At 42.7% G+C, this 21,335-nt stretch overlaps 1 protein-coding gene across 1 annotated transcript in view; it reads left to right on the top strand.

Annotated features, from left to right (window-relative positions):
* The window catches only part of FCHO2 (FCH and mu domain containing endocytic adaptor 2), a 127,560-nt gene that overhangs the window by 98,790 nt on the left and 7,435 nt on the right, over positions 1-21,335 (top strand). The window contains exons 17-23 of the mRNA XM_066602917.1: positions 2,122-2,207; positions 7,859-7,974; positions 8,631-8,760; positions 11,044-11,155; positions 17,849-18,004; positions 18,753-18,885; positions 20,591-20,790. Of these exons, the coding sequence (XP_066459014.1) occupies positions 2,122-2,207; positions 7,859-7,974; positions 8,631-8,760; positions 11,044-11,155; positions 17,849-18,004; positions 18,753-18,885; positions 20,591-20,790 (933 nt within the window). The remainder of the gene's footprint in view (positions 1-2,121; positions 2,208-7,858; positions 7,975-8,630; positions 8,761-11,043; positions 11,156-17,848; positions 18,005-18,752; positions 18,886-20,590; positions 20,791-21,335) is intronic.

Genomic DNA, 21,335 nt, shown 5'->3' with positions numbered 1-21,335 from the left:
AGTAGCCCGAAAGTATAATGCTGCCTTCACCATCTTCACTTTGGGTATAGGGTTCTTTTGGTGATGCACAGTGTTCAGCCTTTGCACCAAACGTACCTTTAGGAATTATGGCCAAAAAGTCCCACCTTGGTCTCATCAGGCCATAACACCTTCTCCCACATACGTTTGCAAGACTTTATGTAGGTTTTGACAAAACATAGCCGGGCTTGGATGTTTTTCTTTGTTAGAAAAGGCTTCCGTTTTGCGATTCTACCCCACAGCTCAGACATATGAAGAATACAGGAGATGGTGGTCACATACACCACAGAACCAGTACTTGCCAGAGACTTCTGCAGCTCCTTTAATGTTGCTGCAGGCCTCTTGGCAGCCTTGCGGACCTAATTTCTTCTGATTATTTCATCAATTTTTGAGGGACGTCCAGTTCTTGCTAATGTCATTGTTGTGCCAAATATACCCTATTTTTCTGACTATAAGACACATTTTATCTCCAGAAATTGGAGATGATCTCAGCACCATTCCAGGGGCTTGAAATGTAATACAAAAAGAATAGGCTCTGCACTCTTTAGCCTCACAACGTTCCTTGAATAGCCAGCCTGCCTATGTAACAATAGGAAGCAGCCGTAATAGTGCAAGTCATCTTGACAGTATACTGCTACTCCATATTGTTAATAGACAGGTAAGTTATAATATTCAAGGTACAAATACGCCTCTCACCATCCCCTCTTTAATATCCACATATGTACTGCATTATAGTAAAGACCATGTCCCTACATCAGTGTCGGCCACAAGTGTCCCCATAACGGTGTGTCAGCTGCACAGGTCTACTCTGTTAAACATTTTTGCACACCATTTAGTTTGAAATATTTTTTTAAAGTTAGGTGCATCTTATAGTCCCAAAACTGCACTAATCTACTTCCTGATGCCCGTCTGCACTGTGTTCCATGGTATATGTAATGGCTTGGAGATGTTTTTGGTCCCCTTCTCCTGACTGATACCTTTCAGCGATCAGATCCCTTTGATGTGTTGTAAGCTCTTTATGGCTTTTGCTGAAAAATGCATCTAAGAAAATGTCAGGAAAATCCTCCTAGAAGAGCCGAACTTTATATGGGAGAAAATCCAGACTCTCTGTAAATAACAGCAGCGGAGTGCTGACTACTATTTATCATGAGTTTAAATGTGATTGGCTATTTCTGAACACAACCACATCCCCAAATATAACTGGAGGGTGTTCACACTGATGCAACCACATTGTTTTAGTTTTGTTTTGCTTTTATTTTTCCACCCTAAACGATTTAACTTGACAAAAACATGGCATTTTAACAGGGGTGTGTAGACTTTTTTTTTTTCTAACTAGAGATTTACTTATTGAGATGATAAAACGCCCAACAAATAGATTTTTGATCAATATAAAATTTGTTTAGGTTCTATGCATTAGGTTAAAGGGAACCTGCCATAAACTATAAGCACCATAAACTAAGTTATGGTGCTTTATAGTTCAGGTGATGTGGAATCCAGGATGTGTGTCTCATGCTCACCTGCTCCCCTGATCCTTGCCATGTCCCTTGGCTACGTTCAAGCACGCACAGCCAGTGTGACGCTTTTCAGAAGTCTGTACATGTTCACTCCCATAGAGATGAATGGGAACAGTCTTCTAAAGGGAGTCATGCTGGAAGAGGGCACCAGGTGATGTGTGAGACACCGCTCCTGGATTCCACATCACCTAAACTAGAAGCATCATAATTTAGTTTATGGTGCTTATAGTTGATGACAGGTTCCCTTTAAACCTTGCACTAAATAATGCGATTTAATAAAATTGATCATTCTTTGGTAAACCTGCACCAATATAAATGTCATAATTTGCGGTTTCTTTAAAAACTGATATGCATTTGCTCCCTTTACACATAAGTGTGATCCGATAAAAGAACAGCTCATCCATAAAACAAGCTATTTTATGAAGCTCTGTAGTCTTACATGCTTAGACTTCAAACAGTCCCTAATGTCTTGTGCCAGTGGATTCACAGGACAAAGACACATCACTGAATCAGTGGTTTCTGACCCAAATAACTTCATCTCTTGAGTCACAGCCTTCTGTTTTAAGAATTTTGCATATGCATTTTACAGCAGAGTCAACAGTGATCTTCTAGCCTGGGATCCCTTGTTTGGCAACTCGGTGGAGTCATCCTCCCTCTCCTCCTCCAGTTCTACAGGTAATACTTTGCTTATTTTTCCCCCAGTTGTGTGGTTATTCTAGATTTGTAAACAAGAATTTGAAAATGGGAAATTATGGATTTTTATATATAATACTATTTCATTTTGATTCTAATTTTATAGAACCCTATTTGTAGGATTGAGCTCACATTGATATTAACTGGTATCACAACAGTCTAGATAAATACAACTAAAATGCATGAGATGAAAAGTGGCCAAAAGATTATTTATAGGTGCTTTCCGGGACTAAACTATTCGTAGCAGCTATGCCCGATACAGCGTCTCACCCCCATTAATTTCTCAGGTCATGTGACTAATGAATTTGATGTCACAGACCTGAGAAGATGCCTATTCAATCAGCTGATCAACAGGGATCAAAAGCGGCACTCCACGCCAGTGAACTATTTATGACTTAGGGCTTATTCCAACATGCGTATATCGGCCGGGTTTTCATGCCCGGCCGATATATGCTGTCCCTCTCTGCAGGGGGAGGAGGCAGGCTGCTCCGGGAGCAGTGCACTGAGCTCTGCCCCGGGAGCAGTGCACTGAGCTCTGCCCCGGGAGCAGTGCACTGAGCTCTGCCCCGGGAGCAGTGCACTGAGCTCTGCCCCGGGAGCAGTGCACTGAGCTCTGCCCCGGGAGCAGTGCACTGAGCTCTGCCCCGGGAGCAGTGCACTGAGCTCTGCCCCGGGAGCAGTGCACTGAGCTCTGCCCCGGGAGCAGTGCACTGAGCTCTGCCCCCTTTCCGCCCCTCGCCACTCTTTGCAATGAGAGGTTGGGACGGGGGCGGGGCTGAGTTACACCCCGCCCCTCCCATTGCAAATAGTGGAGAGGGGGCGGGAGCTCAAGGCACTGCTCCTGGCCTGCCTCCTGCTCCTGCAGAGAGAGACAGCGTATATCGGCCCGGGTGTGAAAACCCAGCCAATATACGCACGTCGGAATAAGCCCTTACCCTGAGGATAGGGCCAAAATAGGTACTATGCATGTGTGACATTCATTATGCTTTTAGAAATAACTATAGGTTGACATGTTGCTGCTGGTAATGGAGGAATAAATCCTATTTTTGCACCTCTATACTGTCACATATTCGTTTTTCATAGAGCTGGTATTTGGCAGGAATGTTGACGAAGTATGGATTAACCCTGGGGCTTACATGGTTAGAAATGGTGAACTAACCCGGTGATTGATTTTATCTCTGTGTATTTAAACACCGTCAGATGAGTCCGCTTCCACCAATCAGCTGTTAGTATAGGCGGCTCTCCTCCCCTTGCTGGCTCTCCTCCCCTCGCTATGTATGCGGTCCTGGCCATCAGCTGTGTAAGAAGGATTTACAATCCTTTTCACACAGCTGCTGCCTGGGTCCAAATTTCGGCACGTTCGTTTTTTAGGACGCACTGACTTTTCCCCCCACTTTTGAAAAAAAAAAATAAAATAAAAACAGCTCAAAATCGCATAGGAAAACAGTTGGACTAAAAACAAACCATCACTGCAGTATATATGTAATATAGCACAATAGTGGGTGGTTCTTAGTCCATTTGTTTTCCTATGTGACTTTGAGCTGTTTTTATCATATATTACAGTACTGTGCAGACCTTTAAGCAGGTATGGAAAAATGCTGCAAAGACAGCATCCTTTCAAAAATAAGTGTTCATTTATTTTTGTGAATTAACCACCAATTGTCTTTAAAACCGCCTCAGTTCTTCAAGTTACACTTGCACAAAGTCAAGCATTTTGTGGAAATATAGTCAGGTATATGATTGACCAATTATAACGGGTGATAATGAACATCATTTTCACATATAGGTTAAAATACAGTCATAGACAGAAACAGCTGTGTAGGAGGCTTAAAACTGGGTAAAAAACAGCAAAACTGCTACAAACGTGAGGCTATGGAAGACAGTCATGTCACAGGTCAAGCAAAATGGCATGACTGAGCACAGCAGCAAAACACAAGGTAGTTGAATTCAATCAGCAAGGTCTTTCCCAGGCAAATATTTCAAAACGGATTTCAAGAAGTTTGGCTCCAAATGTATTCTGCAGCAGGACAATGGCCCCAAACACAGCCAAGGTCTTTAAAAACTATCTTCAGCATAAAGAAGATCAAGGAGTCTTGGAAGTGATGATATCGCCCTGCAGAGTTCTGATCTCAACAAAATTGGAGTCAGTCTGGGATTGCATGAAGAGTCGGAAGGATTTGAGCAAGCTACATCCACAGAAGATCTGTGCTTAGTTCTCAAAGATGTTTGGAACAACCTCCATGCCGAGTTCTTTAAAAACTGTGTGCAAGTGTATCTAGAAGAATTGATAATGTTTTGAAGGCAAAGGGCGGTCACACCAAATATTGTTTTGATTTCTCTTTTTTTCTTTCATTCACTTTGCATTTTGTTAATTGACAAAAATAAACTAGGTACTGGTGTATCTTGATGCCACCGAAAGCTAGCAGTTTGACAGGGTTTCCATGGGGGAATGCCCCTGTCACATCCCTAGCTCACGATTGGTGGAATAGGCCATGGTCCTGGAAGGTGCTGCGCTCCCTGTGTGTTAGGTGCTGATCCACCCCTCTAACCCGTCTATGTATGACAGTAGCGAGTGTCCCGGCTGTTGGATCCCTGCAGTCTGCGGCCGGTGGCTGTGAGTGTTTTTTCCCCCGCCGCTGTGGTCTCCATGCTGCCAGCCGCGATGTGCTACTTACATCTGGATTGGTGCACGTTGCGGTTGGGGGGGTTGGTGGAAAGGTGCTCCTTGTTCCCCTCCGGCGAGAAACACGCTGCAGGGTGCTGTGCCCTACCTGCTGCTGAGGCTGCTCACCACTTCTCCAGTGAGGGCTTTGCCGCCTTGAAACGCTGACAGGGAGGGCACTTTCAGCTAGGGCTGCGGTATGCATGTCACATACATCCTTTGTGGGCTGCCAGGATCTGCAGCCCAGCCAGCTGTGCAGCTAATCAGGAATAGGGGGCGTCACCTCCCCCCCTTCTGTCAATCTTGTCTCCACCAGCACTTCCTAGTGGCGACAAGATACATCAGTACCAATAAACTATTAACACTATTTATGGAAGCATTCTCACTTTGTAGCATTTTGTCCTCAATTGCCTAAAACTTATTGTGTGTGCAACTGTGTATTATAGAAAAGTGAAAAGATCTGCTGTATTCCCATAGGATTTGGTTAGCTCATTTACTTAGTAAGCATGTTTCTGTATACTATTAAAGGAATTGTAAGCCATTCTGCTACTTCCCTTCTGACAAATGCAGGACACGTCCGTATCCGTGAAATGTGTGACATTTTGTTTCCCATTTGTAAGCACAGTCAATCTTTACTGTTTGTATTCCCCCATTTTTCTTCAGCTGTGATACAGGACCCTTTTGGGAGTTCCTTTTTTTCTCCCACAGCTCTATCCTCCAATAGTTTGTCTGAATTCACATTTGACTTCCCAATATCCGATCCCGGAGATACAACTCAGTCTGATTTTGGTTCCAACCTTATTCATAATTTTGGCACAATGAAATCTCAGGTAGACAACACACAGCCTCTCTTTCCACATCCTCAAAGGCCTCGGGCATCCTTGCATGAAAGCGGCAAGTACTATACCACAGGTCGGAAGAAGCTACAAAGATTTCATAGTGCCTTTGAGAAAGTCGACAACATGCGTTATTTTTTGTCTGAGAGGACGCTAAGGAGCTATATGTTGGAAGAAAACATAGGCTTGTCCAATGCAAACTATTGCCTCGATGATGTGTTCATTGAAGAGAACTCAAATACTTCTGAAAAGTCCACAAAGTCAGCAACTTTCAACTGTAGCCTGTCTACAGTTCAGATAAACGATGGTATGACAAGCATGCGGTGTGTTGCTTTATTGTGCCTTGTAGTGCCAAAAGGAGCACTGTTGTTTTTGTGCGTGTGACAAGAAGTGTTTTACCTGTTTGTATGACTTTTTTGCTGCATCCGTTTTTGTTATAAAAAAAAGACTTTTTATTTTAAAGTCTTCAAACAGCCTGATATATGGTCATATATGTATTTTTTTTTTCCATTGTCCGTTTTTGTTTTTTGCATACGATTTTGGCATTTTATACTGTATATGTGTAGTAGTTTTAATTGACTTGATGTGTTTGTATGTTACGTCATTGTGGTTTTGAAGCGGCTGTTTTAAATGGTGGTTGCCCTGCCCTGAAATTGCATGTATGTACTGTATGCGCATGGTGTAATAAAAACATTGTGTTCTATTAAACCTTGATGATGATGATGATATGCTCTTGCTACTAATTTGCTTTTTACAGCTAGAGTGCTGTAACTATAGGTGCAAGCTGCTATAGAAGCGACCATCCATTAGCATTGAAGTCAAAAAGTGTATAAACTTCTCCAAAATGTCAACCCCTATCTATTTTTTTGTTTAGACCAGTGATCTATAACCTTTTGTGCCTTGTGGGCTACATTGAATTTTGCGTGATGGTTTGGAAGCTACATTCGAGTCAAAAATTGAGGAGAGAAGCTTTAAGCCTAGGACTACACAGCGACTTTGACCGGGAAATTCATTGTATTGCCAAAGACCGCACTATGGCCATGCTGTGACTCACCATGATGAAAGTGAATTCAGTCACGTTGTGCATCCAACATTCGCAAGAAGTCCAGATCTGATGGATTTCTTGTAATTGTTGAGTTTGTGGCAACTTGAGTCACGACGTGACCACATTCACTGACACTAGGATGCAATGTAGCCAAGCCATTGTGGGATCCTCGGCTGCACAACCTGTTTCACACCCAAAGTCGCTGTGTAGCCTTAGCCTGAATGTGGAGAAATAAGATATTGTGAAATTTTGGAAATCAATATCTTAGTGTGACATAAGACACTAGTATTATGCCATCTGTCTGATTTGGCACTCTTTGGTAGTTAAAGGGAACCTGTCATTACCTTTGAGCCCCATAAACTAGATTATGGGGATCTGTGGTGAGGGTAGGGGGAGTCCAGAGAGCGATTTCATACTCGCCGGGTGCCCCTTTCCTGCAAAATTGGTGGGTGGACACAGCATGACTCTTTTCAGACTGCTCTATGAATGCTCTCCCATAGAGAATGAGAAGAGAGCATATGCACAGAGCCATCTGAAAGAAGCCAAGTGTATGTGCACACCAACTTCGCAGGGACACAGCGTTCCCTTATCTTTTGATTTAAGGTGATGACTGGTTCCCTTTCAGACATGCTTGCAATAATGTCCAATTGCCAGTATATATGGCCCTAACTCAAGACCCCCTACAGCGAGCTGTACAGCAAGGTATCATGAGCCACTGGTGAGGGTCTACTGATTTAGGCAATATATAAATAGTAATCTCCCCAAATAATATCCAGTTTATTTACCCTTAACAATTGCTGTACAGTAAGGTCGTGGTCTTATTTTGCTTTCACACCCATTCTGCTTGGCTTTTTTGTAACTTTTTAATCTCCGTTTCATTTTCAGTAAAGTAGTGATCTTATTACAAGACAGCCTTATATCTTTTATCAAAACCACCAGTTCCCGGCCTTCAGTGACTAATCTACCGTAGGTTTACAAATGACAGATGAAACTAGTCTCCTTTTAGTATCGTTCTGTAGGGTTCACCCGACTGTTGTGTTCAAAGCATATTAGGCAAAGTAGTTTAAAAATGACCTTTTTGTTTTACCAGTGTCAACACCTGCACGCCCCGCTACACCACATTCTGTTGGCACAATAGTACCCCCACCAAGACCTCCATCAAGACCAAAGCTTTCTAGTAGCAAGCTTAGTGGCATAACTGAGTTGGTAAGTATATTTTTATTGCCAGTCAATATTCTGAGGCCTCCTTCCCACGAGCGTGATGGGCTCCGCCGCGTAATATTACGCAGTGAAGCCCTTCACGGCGCCCCCCAGAGCCCCTATACTTACCTGCGGGAGATAGCGTGAAGCCGCTTCCCCGCCCACCGCCGTCGCGTCGTGTGACACGCCCACCGCGTCACGTGACGCGGCCGGCAGTGTCACGTGACGCGCCGGCCGCGTCAAATGACGCTGCGGCGGTAGGTGGGGAAGCGTTTTTTCACGCTATCTCCCGCTGGTTACAGCGGGAGATAGCGTGAACGGACGGCTTCCATTGACTGCAATGGAAGCCGTCAGCGCGTACAGTCCGTCCTCACCCGCAGCAAATAGAGCATGCTGCGGGTGAAGACGGGAGAAATCGCGGTGCGTAATTCCGCGCTGGAATTACGCATCGTGAGCATTGTGCTATTAGGTTCAATAGAACCTAATAGCAGGGGGCCACGCAGCGGATTTTTGCCGCGAATTTACGCGGCGTAAATCCGTTCGTGGGAAGGAGGCCTAAATCTAATGCAGGTTGCAGTAGTCAGACTCTTTGAGGTTTTGTTAATATTCTTTGTTGTTCAAGCTCTTCAGTATCTTGACTATTCATACTTTTTTTTTACTAGCCGCGGCCCTTCAGCCCTCCTGTTACATCTAACACTAGTCCCCCTCCATCCGGTTCTTTACCCCGTGCTGAAAGTTCGTCCTCTATATCCTCCTCCACCTCAATTAGTGCAGCAAATACTCCTACCTTTGGTAAGTACTGTATGTACACCTTTCATGTTGTTGCTAGTTTTCCTACTGGCATTTCCATGCAATTAAATTACTTGTACATTACCTTGGAACAAAACTTACCTAACTGTAATACTCATAATAATAGTTTGTATAGCCCCAACTTATTCCTCAGCGCTATCTTCCATAAGGCATTGTGTAGGTTTTGAAGAGTAAGGCTTGCCTGTCCACGGGCATTGTGTTATCCCGCGGCAGCGATCTGCCTGAGAGCAGGAGCCAGTAGACGGATCTCCGCTGTCAGCCTATCTGACAAGCTGACCGCGGAGAATCGCAGCAATTTGCAGCATGCTACGAATTGCCGGCCGCGAGCGGAGAATCGCAACGACTCTCTGCTTGTGGACAGGGGGCCGACGCTTTCCATAGCAACGCTATGGAAAGCTTAAGACAGCGTGATTCGCCGGCGATTTTTCCGCCCGTGGACAGGAGCCCTTAAGGCCCATTTACACGGTCTGATGATCGCTCAAACCACAGTTTGAGTGACAGCTTTGAGCGATCATTCTGCATAAACTATTAAGTAGCTACTCAGCTACTTAAGAGCAATGAAGTGTGCAAATGAAGCCTTAGCTGAAAGCAGTTAATAGCCCGAGGGCTGTTATCTGCTTTCAGTTTTTTTGGTCTCCAGCGGGAATCATTGCTATCAGCACTACCCACGGAGAACTGCTAAGGCTAAACGACGATTTATAGGTTGGACTGAATTTAACGATCAGCTAGCAGTGCACAATGGGCGCACATTTAGAAGCAATGATTTTAGCGATTTTTGAGTAATCATCGTTCTGTGTAAATAGGCCCTTAGACAGCTGCTGAAATAAACGTACATTTTGAGTAAATTGCCAATTACAAGTGAATACTATAGTTTGGGTTGTAATGGTTTTTAGGATACAATATATTTAAATGTTTTAAAGATAAATGCTGCTTACTTCTGTCATTGGTTAAGAGGGATACAAGGAATGTATCATCCAAAAATGACCTAATGTTCAAATCATGTTTATATGTTTAAGCAGTTGTTTGTTTGTTTTTTTATTTAAAAATATTGTAATAACTTGCAGTTTTCACACTGGCGTCTAAGGCCCAATGCACACTGGTAGATTTTTGCTGCGGAGTCTGTGGTGGGGCGTCTGGTCGCAGATTCCGCAGCACTGCCCGTCCATAGCATGCATTATAAAATGACTCTTCCACGCACACGAGCGGAAATTACTTGCGATTTCCACTCGCAGAGGAATAATAGCAGCGTGCTCTATTTTTGTGCGTAGCTCGCATGGACGGCTTCTGTTGCAGTCAATGGAAGGCGTCTGACCTGTGGCGATTCCAAATGTCAATTTTGAAAATGCCACGGATCCGAGTCATCGATGGCGCGGCACTCCTTGTACTGCGCATGCGCGTCGGCCAGCACATCTGCAGCACACAGAAGAGTAATCTGGACAGGTACACGGTGGTCAACGGCCAGTGCAGGGGCTGATTCCGCTGCAGGATCCTGCATGTGGAATCCGACCCGGCCGTGTGCATTCGGCCCAAGCCTAATAATAATCTGACACATCCTTTTCTATAGATAAAACATTCAGTAGTAGAGATGAGCGAGCGTACTCGGAAAAGCACTACTCTCTCGAGTAATTTGCTTTATCCGAGTATCGCTGTGCTCGTCCCTGAAGATTCGGGTGCCGGCACGGAGCGGGGAGCTGCAGGGGAGAGCGGGGAGGAACGGAGGTAAGATCTTTCTCTCCCTCTGTCCCGCCCGCTCTCCCCTGCTCCCCGCTGCGACTCACCTGTCAGCCGCAGCGGCACCCGAATCTTCAGGGACGAGCACAGCGATACTCGGATAAAGCACATTACTCGAGCGAGTAGTGCTTTTCCGAGTATGCTCGCTCATCTCTATTCAGTAGTCATCTCATTATCCTCACAGACAGAACTACAATGAATGGTGACACCATTAGGCAGTAGGTGATGGTCACAACTCCCTGTCTCCTGATTCCTGCACAATGACCACAAAGCATGCCCCCCAAGACTCCCATAAAAGTTAATGGATCCCACTTTTTCTATTAGGCTCGGTGGGCAGAGAGAAAACTGAAAAATATTAGGATTTTTTTTTAATACATGTGAAATGGAGAAAAAAAATATTTTACATAAAAACTCTGGAATAACTCAATTTCTGATAAGACATTACCTTTAAGAAATCAACGTGTTTGTTAAATCTGTTACATATTTCAAGGCAACATATTAACTCCTATCTTCATTCCGGCATTTGAATTCTAGGTATATCCCGCGGCCCCAGCCCTGTTACCTTAGGAAGTCAAGACACACTACCTGTTGCTGTGGCGCTTTCTGAATCTGTTAATGCATACTTCAAAGGTGCTGACCCAGCAAAGTAAGTTTCATGGACATAACTGGAAAAACAAACTGGAATAGCAGAGAAGGTGTAAAAACCTTTCTAGTAGAAAGTAACATTCTTGCCCATAAAAACAAACCAGCACTTTTATTTTCATACTTGCTTGGGAAAACATAAATTGGAAAATAGGCAAAACGGACACACTTTCTAGACCAGTTGTTAGGTATGAAGACCCCTGTTTCCAATAACCATATTATGTGTTTAGTGGTCCCTCAACATACAATATCCATTGGTTCCGGGATGTATCTTGGTTGTATGATGAAACCATAACTCTAGGGAAAGCTGATAATTTGCTCAAAAGCCCCAACATTTCAACCAAAAGTAACATAAATTGAGAAATAGTGAAAATTGAAGCAGATAACTAATACAGATAAGAAAAGTCTATGTATTTAAGATGAAAAGAGGTGGCGAAAATCCCTTTTTGTGTACAGGACAGGAGATTATCCAGGGTCCTGTACAGAACACACAGTGCACTAATAAAATACAATTGACCCTCCCCCACTTGGTGTCGAAAGTGACGGCTCATTGTGCCACCGGTAAAAAGCAGTACAGAACATTTAGTACCACACCCCACTATAGAGGCTCTTCAGTAATACAGGTGTTTACCAGAAACATGCCATAGTAATTGCACGTGCTGCAGATCCGGACTGTCTGTGACATTGTATGTTGAGTCCGGTTGCAGTGGCTCAGGAAAGATCATTGTTTGTTGAAATCATTGTATCCAGTGTGACCACTCTTCATGGGCTGCCTCCATTGGTTAGAATGCGCCTCCAGCCGTCTAATTAGTAAATGCACCTTACTGTATATATTCAAGTTTCTAATCTAAAATGTAAAGAAGAACAAATTGTGCACTGTCATTTACTAGTCTCATTCACCTGCAGACTGCACACTCTGTTCTTATCAATATGGGGCAGCATAGAAGGAGACTTGGATTACTGCAGCCCATTATTTATTTATTTTTTTTGCTAATGTCTGCTGCAGAATAGATATACAGTAGCTAAAATAAGTTATCTTGTCCAAAGAGAAAGTGATGTGCTGTTTATATATGTCTGTAGAGAGTACTAGTGAACAAAGTCCTGTGATTACAGCAGCATCAGCATTGATTCAGTTAGCCTCTACCATGTCAATGGGGTCTGACCACAGAGGCATATTAACCAGGGAGGAGTGGCAAATGTAATGTGAACTAGCAGACTTGTGACCGGGCTGTGACTCTATTGTATCTATAACATTTATGTTATAGATCGTCTTTTGTAAAATCCACTACACTATGAATGAATTGTCATCGTCACATTGGGATTTTACTGCCCTTCGCTAGCAGATTTGTTCATTTAGCTTTAATGTAAAATGACTTTGACCTTTCGCAGTCTGTGTGATTTCACATGGCTGGGTATGGCATTCTCTTTGGCTATAAACAAATGCCAAGTAGTACAAAAGTTATCAACAGCTATGATCAGTCATTTTAATGGTAATGTGGAGATGGGAGGATTAGCCCAAACCCTGTATTGTGAGAAAGAATGTAGAAGTATTTTTTCGGTTCGGGGAAGAACTCCTGTTACTGCTGTGTATTACTGACAACCTGAGAATGGATATGCAAAAGATCTTATTTTCATGTTATCCATTAGTTCATATGCTTTGAATTGTGCAAACTTTTAGCTCCTGATGTTGTATTACAATGACCTGTTCATTTTCTATTATTAACCCCTCAAGGAGGACCTGTCATGTCCTTCCAACTGCAGAACTAGCAACACGGTTGCAAGAAAACATAAGGGAACTCTTTGGAAATGACCAATACTTTCTGCATCGATGCTCCTAAATGTGATCTGATTTGTGTTTGTTCATAATTGAAACTTGGATAACATTCTAAGTAAAGTAATGACGCACCGTTTTACTGTTCATGTCCTTTATTGAGCACATTGAGTAAGCATCCAAAGTGCAGGTGAACGTTTACACTTAATAACCGGCAGATAACCCTTCAGCAGGGTTTACCTCCACCAAACGTTTCCTGAAGCTACAAATAAGAGTTGTACAATGCTGAAGAGGACTTTTCGACCATTGCTTTTTGCACAAGTTTTATAGTTCATCAGTATTTCTGGGATAACTTGCATGCACAGCCCTCTTCAGGTCATTCTGCTCCATCTTGATAGGGCTGAGTTTAGGACTCTGAATTGGTTATTCCAAAATGTATTTATTTCTTTATTTCAACAATTTTTTTAGTTTCTTTACTTGTGTGCTTTGGGTCATTGTCTTGTTGCATTCTCCAATGTGTCATCAGCTTGAGGTTATGGACTGCTGTCCTTATATTCTCCTGTAACGTGTTTAATACACCTTAAGGTGCATTTACACACAAAGATGATCGCTCAAAAAGTGGCTTCTCAGCGGACATTTTGCATAAACTACTACTTGGTGCCAATGCCTATTAGTATCAATTAGTAGTGTGTGAGCTGCCAGGAGCTGTATTCAGGGAACAGACCACCCGCTGTTCTCTGAATAAATTCCCTTTGTTCTGTCTCAGGGCTGACAGCTCAGAAAATGTAATCAGCTCTTCCTGGGCAGAACACAGCATGCTGTCCTTCTTATCAGCGGTTTTGCGGAACGATGGATTTCATGCTGAACTGAAATTCATCATTTGGCAGAAGAGTGAAAGATGGGCACGTTTTCATGCAACGATTATCACTCGTTGTCTAAATGGGCTTTTAGACTTCATTTTCCCCCCTCAATGAATATGAGGCGTCAAAGCCCTGAGGCAGCGTAAACATTTCTGCCTCTCCACCATACATTGGAGTTGACATGAGGTGTTGGTGTGCAGTGTTTCTTTATTTTTTTCCCCCCTTTCTCTTGAAACATAGCCTTGTGCATTTGTGTTTTTAAAAACCACTTTTGTCTCATCTGTCCATAGTACATTTTCGCAGAGGTATTGTAGAACATCCAGGTAATCTCAGACAGACTACAGAGAAGTCACAATTGTTTTTAGCTTTTTTTTTCTTAAGGTCAGCAGCAGCTTCCCTTTTGTGGTGTCCTTCCATGATCTCCATTCTTGATCAGTGTTTATCTAATAGTGGACACATGACCAGAGGTTCTTGCCATTTGTAGTCTTCTGTAGATCTTTAGCTGTTACCCTTGGGTTCTTTCAGACCTCTTTCAGAATTTAGTTTTGTGCTCTTGAAGTGATCTTAAAGGGCCGCTTTGGCAAAAAACACATTTTCAACCCTTGCCCCCTCACTTGTTTTTCTGTGTCACACTTTAGAAGTCTTCTCTCTGTATTGCAATCACTTCCATGCCCCACCGCCGCTCAGCTGCGCTCACATGGGCACGGGGAGCAAAGCTACCGGCGGGGGAGCCTAGGAGACTTACAGCAGGTATGGGATCATCATAGTGGCATTCCAGGACCTGCAGGGGAGCCATCTCTGCAGCCAATCCGCTTCAGGGGGCGTCACCGGCCTGTCACTGTTCTCTCCAGCCCCACTTAATGGTGGCGTCAAGGTACAATAATACCCAATGCAACCTCCCGTCTGATGCTTATCAAGCACCATCTTGAGGCAGAAATTTTTTGCTTTCAAAACATTAGCTGAGACTCTATCATTTCAGGGGGCAGGTTAATTATTACCTTATATATTCACCTAAATAAGCTACAAATCATAAGTATACAGTCAGGAGGATGAGCTGTGATCTCCTCTATTGTAACAGGGTGACAGGAGCTATGTGATCATCATCAATTATCTTTGACTGAAGTGTATGTGTCCCCCCTAGGCAATTTGTGGTAGTGTCCATATAACAGTGTCACACAAACAGAATGTGGCTAGTTTCAGGTATAGCTCCAAGTAAATCTGAGCTGGTCAGAATTGCGATCACATGACCATCTGAGTACAAAAAGGCCAGGAGTTTCATACAGAAAAAAATAACTAACCACAGTAGCATTACCCAACTTATATATATTGGGGGGATTTGGGGAATAGCTACATCATGAATAAATAAATTAAAAAAACAAAAACGGAGTGGCCCTTTACCTAGACCTCCACTCCTAGGGGGAGTAGCAACAGTGCAGAATTTTCTCCATTTGCAGGTAATTTGCCTGTGGATTGATGTACACTCGGGTCTTTAGTAATAATTTTGTAGTCTTTTCCAGCTTCGTGCATCTCTAGCACACATTTTCTGAGCCCTTCTGATAGTATGACGCACATCTTATTGCAAAGAACTAACTAGTCATAAGAAGAACAGTTTTGCCAGTTAGCAGGCTTTCTGTGCCCTTATTTAAGGGAGTTGTCTGTCTTTTGGCTATTGACCTATCCTCAGATAGCAGGTCGGCAGGTGCCTGCTGTACTGGACTCCCGGGCGATCAAAAGTTCCCCTGAGCCATTGTGTGTGTATAGAGCAGTTTTGCTGATGGAGGCAGAGGGCTCCGTACATTGGACAGTGCCATGTGTTGATATTGCAAGTTGAGTCCAGTTCACTTCAGCTGGGATCCCAGGCGGCAGACCCTCGCCGATCTGCTATCCTGAGGATAGATCATCAATAGCTAAACATGAACCGCTTTAATGGGCAAAGTAACTATGAAACCCACACTTCTAATCACATCTCCTTAATTGTAACGCCTTTTGCCAATTGGCTCTTGGAGAAGTAATTAATCTCGAGGTTTGCTTTTTCTCCTTGCACTGTGGCTGTATGGTGTACTCAGTAAAGGGCATGGACTGTACAGTTGACTATAGTTGTGATTCAGGTAACAATCAGACCACATTTTATTACTAATGAATGCAGTGATCCAGGAAGTTTCAAAGAGTTCACTTACTTTTTCCTGAAACTGCCAATTTCCATTTTTTATGGTTTTATTAATGCTTTTTATCTTTATTGTTGCACTTACGCTTGGTTCATAATCGTACATACTGCCAAAGGTCAGGAAAGTCACTTTTGGATAAATTCTTTTAGCCTTTGATAAACTTCAGCTGTTTCCGCAAAGTCTGCATAAAAGTTAACCAACGTTACAAATACAGGCTAGTCGTCCTCCGCGGCATTCACAGCTTTGGTGGTCTATTGACAAGTACATTAGCTGCTTATGCCTAGTGTAACATTGTAGATTCATACAGACTTGGAAGATGTGGGCACTAGAGCCTTACAGAATTGTGTAACTGCTAACTTAGGATCAGTAGAAGATAAGTTGTGCAAAGTATTTAGAAGGCTTCACTGGCTTTTATGAGACTTTTAGATCGATTGTTGTACATTTTGGTTCGTTAACCACATTCACAATGATGGTATCGGCTACGTCTGCTTGTCATGCTATGTAACATTTTGTTCTACTTGGAATGCTTATCTCTCTGACCGATCTTCAGAATATGGATAGATTTCACCATGTACTCTGTTCCCGTATTTATTGTGCCATGTATTTGTATCGGTCATCTGCCTGACAGTGCTATCAGAGCACATTCTGTGCATCCCATTATTTACTCCGGGTGTTTGGGGCTCACAGAACCTCATGGTTTTATCATTAATTTGCCTCATATAATGAGCTATAAAAAAATGAGGCAAATGTTACTGGAAGTCCTACGTCAAAATGGGTTACTGGATGATGATAATCATATTGCAACCTGTTATGTTACTTTTTGGCGGATTGAAAAAAATGTCATACCTTGACCTTATCTACCTGCTTGATTGCTGGTTAACCCTTTCCAATACAGTGTCGTCCCTCTTTTGATATTAAGATTTCCCTGCATAGCTCTAATGCTAGACGAGGGCTGACGCATGTTTCTAATGTATGCAGGACAGCGCTCTGATGTCGAAGGCTGTTCTGCATATGTATGTTACAGCATGCTCCATCAGAGCGCTGTCCTGCATCCTGTAACATAAATATGCAGACATCAGAGCGCTATACTGCATAGGTGTTAGAAACCAGTGTTGGCCCTTGTCCGACTTGGGAGCCAGGCAGGGAAATCTTAATATCAGAAGAGGGTCGACACTGGATTGGAAATTGGTAATAGAATCATCTTGACTGGTCATTTTTATGCGTTTCTGTTGAGTGATCCAAGAAATCCAAAATGCGTTTTGCCACCCGAAATAAATAAGAGCTGGGGAGTGTGCATGTGGCAGGGAAATTGGATTGGAAAGAGTGCTTTTACACGGAGCAACGAATAGTTGGAATGAGCGGTTTGCCTTCAAACGATGTCCGACTTCTCACACAGATAATCGTTTGTAATTTTTCGTTTGTGATTTCGGTCCATCGTTGGTCTGTCAGGGGAGTCTGGAATTTCCTAGAAATGGTTTGCAGATGACTGGACGATCGCCTTTTACACGCAATGACTGGCAAACCACCAATGATTTTCATGCCTGCATACAATGAATGATAAGCAATGGCTGGGCTTTTACTGAACTATCATTTATTTTCGCACGACTCCATATTTGAATGATATTGTTGCGTGTAAAAGAGCCCTTGGCATGCTTGCAGACAGGTGAGTAATGGAATACCACAAAGCCTCCAAAGTTGCAGCCTAGCCCTCTAGTTGTTTCCTAGTTTCCATACTTGACTGATTGTGAGATACTCAACTTCAAGGAAGTCAGTGACCTTATTTTTGGAGTCAGCATGTGAGCAACTAAAAGGGGTTTAGTTTTAAGATTGTCCTTTTTTTTTTATTATTAAGTAAAAGTTTGACTAAATGAAAAATTGTCTCTCTTTGTGTGCCCCTCTAGGTGCATCGTGAAGATAACTGGAGATATGACCGTGTCCTTTCCAAGTGGGATCATTAAAGTGTTCACCAGTAACCCGTCTCCAGCAGTGCTCTGCTTCCGGTTGAAAAACACCAGCAGGCTGGAGCAGATTCTACCAAATACACAACTGTTATACAGGTATGCCTGGACAAATCCTCGTCTGTGCTCTCCTTAATGTCCTTGTTTTATCCTCTAGAACATCCCATCCAAGGCCATTGTCCGGTGTAGAGCATGTTCTGCTCGTAGTGTCTTCTGTATACCCAGATACAAATGGGATATAATGAAATACTGTGTATCCAGCAGAATGCTACATGATTATCGCCTTTCTGATGTATGTGTATGAGTTGTCAGACGTTGCATTGATAGCGAGGTCAGTGAGCTGCGGAGGACGCCTGAGCAGAAGGATGAAGCCACCGTCAAGTTGTGCCCTCAGTATAGATGTCAGTGGCGGTGCCATGGACTAGAACAAGATTGCAACATGCATGATGGATGGACTAATCTGTCTTACTTAAGTAATGCATTAAGTTCAACTCTTTAAATTCACAAAAGCCCTTTGATCCAGAGGGAGGAAAAAACCACCCTTGCTATAATCCCCCGGATTCTACATTTACAGCAACCCAGATCTAGTGTTGCTCAAGGAAGATGTTTAATTCTTCTAATCTGTGTTCTAGTTCATTGGAAATATAGGACAGTGAAAGGGGGAAGAAAACTACAGTTGTCCAATCTGCATTGTCCATGTGTACTGATCTAATGTATACATTAATGTCTCATAGCTGTTAATATATTAGCGACTTCATATTAGTGGCCATACATCAACCTTCTTCAGTCTGTGTACGGCCACTTATGGTAGTGTCATTATTACTTGTTTGATTTGTCTTTCTTACAGCGACCCATCACAAAGTGACAACAGCTGCAAAGACTTCTGGATGAATATGCAAGCAGTTACTGCCTACCTCAAGAAGTCTTCTGAGCAGAACCCCTCTGCCTCTTATTATAACGTAGACATCTTGAAATACCAGGTAGAGAACTGAACGGAGTAACCTCTATGCTTTACAATGGCCGTACCATGCCATGTGGCAATACCTTTAAAAGTACTTAGGACCCTGAACTCTTCCAGAGTACCTAATTACTAGATATGATATTGGATAGCTAATTACCATGTGTTGATTTCTTAGGAACATAGAAAATCGATGGCAGAAAAAGACCACATGATCTATTTAGTCTTCCCTTTATATTATTTCGCTCTTGGGTTGGTCTATGCTTATCCCAGGCAACTCAAAATTCATTTGTTGATTTTTTTTTTCCATCCATGTCTGCTGGAAATCTGTTCCAAGCATCCACTACTCCTTCAGTAAAATTATTTCCTGACATTACTTCTGATTTTCCCCCAACTAATCTCAGATTGCCCCCTTGTTCTAGTGTTTAACTTCCTAATAAAAACACTTCGTTGCTGATCCTTTAACGTATATAAAGGTTTCCATCATCTCCCCCTCTCCCTTCTTTTCTTCAGACTGTACAAATCTAAGTCTTTCCTGATAAGTTTTGTTCTTGAGAACTTCCACCATTTTTGTAGCCCATCTTTGACTTGTTCCATTTTATCAATGTCGTTCTGTAGATGAGATCTCCAAAACTGAACAAAGTGTTCCATTTCTTCTAACCACACGTCTTCTCAGCGACTAAACTGTGTCAACTCTCTTGGAAAACCCCTACAGAACTGATGTATCCTCACTAATTTAAAGGGGTTTTCCAAGACTTTCAAAAAGTGGTCAAGGACAGCCAGTAGAGTGAAGCGGACTATCCAGTACCCATTGGCTGGAATGCCACCTGTCCAGCAGAGTTGCACTGGTTCTGCTGTTCCATGACTGGTGCAGTCAGTCACTGACCTCAGCTTTCATGTGGCTTTTATGCACACATGGCAGTTGCAAAAGTCACATTAATGATGAACAACATGTGCCCTTCCGAACCCAAAGCAGTGGGTACCAGAGCGACTCTGCTGGACCCCGCGGGATTTCTGACCTTTTGGACACTTTTGAAAGTTGATTAACTATTTCATTTAAAAAAGTTTTTGACCAGCTGTCAATTGCCAAGACACCTACGAGGGTCCTAGTAAGCAGCTATCACAACCTGTTATGCTTGAAATGGGCATGTATGTATTGTTTAGGAAAGTGGTTCTCATATGGCGTTTGTCTTTTATTCAGATTTTCTTTTTTTGCAGTAGAATAGAATTGTCTTCATTCTCACATGCCTGATACAGGGACACATGTCGCCAGCAGGTTATTCATGGGGCAATAGGAATATTCAGGAGCTCTTTTTAATCTTCATATCAAATTTCCCCTTACTTGATGCATAAAATGTAGTTGGCAAAAGAGGAACTGATGGTACCGTCTGGTTTAACAATGTTGTTTGTGTACGATCGGGGTCCGATTACTAATTAATATGAATTGAGATATTTATATTCGCATGGATTATGTACTAGTCCAGTATAAGTCTGTGTACAACAGCTGAACTGGATCCACAAGAAGTTACCTTGATTTTTAATCTAGCTGTCATTTTTTTCTTAGAGGCCCAGTCTCCACTTCAGAGATTTCTGTTTTAATAAATACTTGTACCCCCCAAAATATAACCATTCCGGCTCATCTTTCATCCTGGGGAGTCAATTCAGCGGTCATTGTTCTCCACATATGCATTATAGCAGGAAAGTGAACGTGTGTCTTCTCCCTCTAGGTGTCATCAAATGGGATCCAGTCCACTCCTCTCAACCTCGCCACCTACTGGAAGTGTAATGCTAGCACAACCGATGTTAGACTAGACTACAAATATAACCCCGAATCTATGGCGGTGCCCAGTGCTTTATCGAACATCCAGGTTGTGGTTCCAGTAGACGGAGGCGTCACAAACATGCAGTCTATTCCCACAGCAGCATGGTAAGAAGACTTTCCTATATCCCAACAGCTTTAGTCTTGGGATGTGCAGAGAATTGTCACTAATGTTTCCTATGATGTAGTGAAAGTTAGATGTATCACAAACTATTAATTGTGTGAAAATTTGTATCCTATGACAACCGGGTTTGATTTTTAGGCTGTTTTCTATTGTACATTGCTTAGAGCAAATGTTATAGATATGGAAGTCTGTTATGTGTAGGGCAATGTGTCCCTTCGTTATCCTGTCAACATAGATATAGCAGTGATAAACTTTTTTTTTTTGTTTATGATTTTTTTTTCCTACCCATTTTCAAAAAAATCCTTATTTTTCTATTGACATAACCATCTGAGGGCTTGTTTTTGTGAGACCAGTTGCATTTTTCAGTCCGGGCATTTTAAAGGGTTAACAGTCGTGATCACCATGAAACTGATCGAGGGAAAGTTGAGGCAACACATTATATGCACATTAGACGAATGATTCCCAACCCGTTGTGTTACGGGTCCCAAGCCTGGAAACACTCACCTTTTCAATCTATTACTGCTAAGTT

This window comes from Eleutherodactylus coqui, chromosome 5 (assembly GCF_035609145.1).
Source record: "Eleutherodactylus coqui strain aEleCoq1 chromosome 5, aEleCoq1.hap1, whole genome shotgun sequence".
Lineage (NCBI taxonomy): Eukaryota > Metazoa > Chordata > Amphibia > Anura > Eleutherodactylidae > Eleutherodactylus > Eleutherodactylus coqui.
The sequence above is the reverse complement of the archived record's forward strand: the minus strand, read 5'-3'. Positions and strand labels throughout refer to the sequence as shown.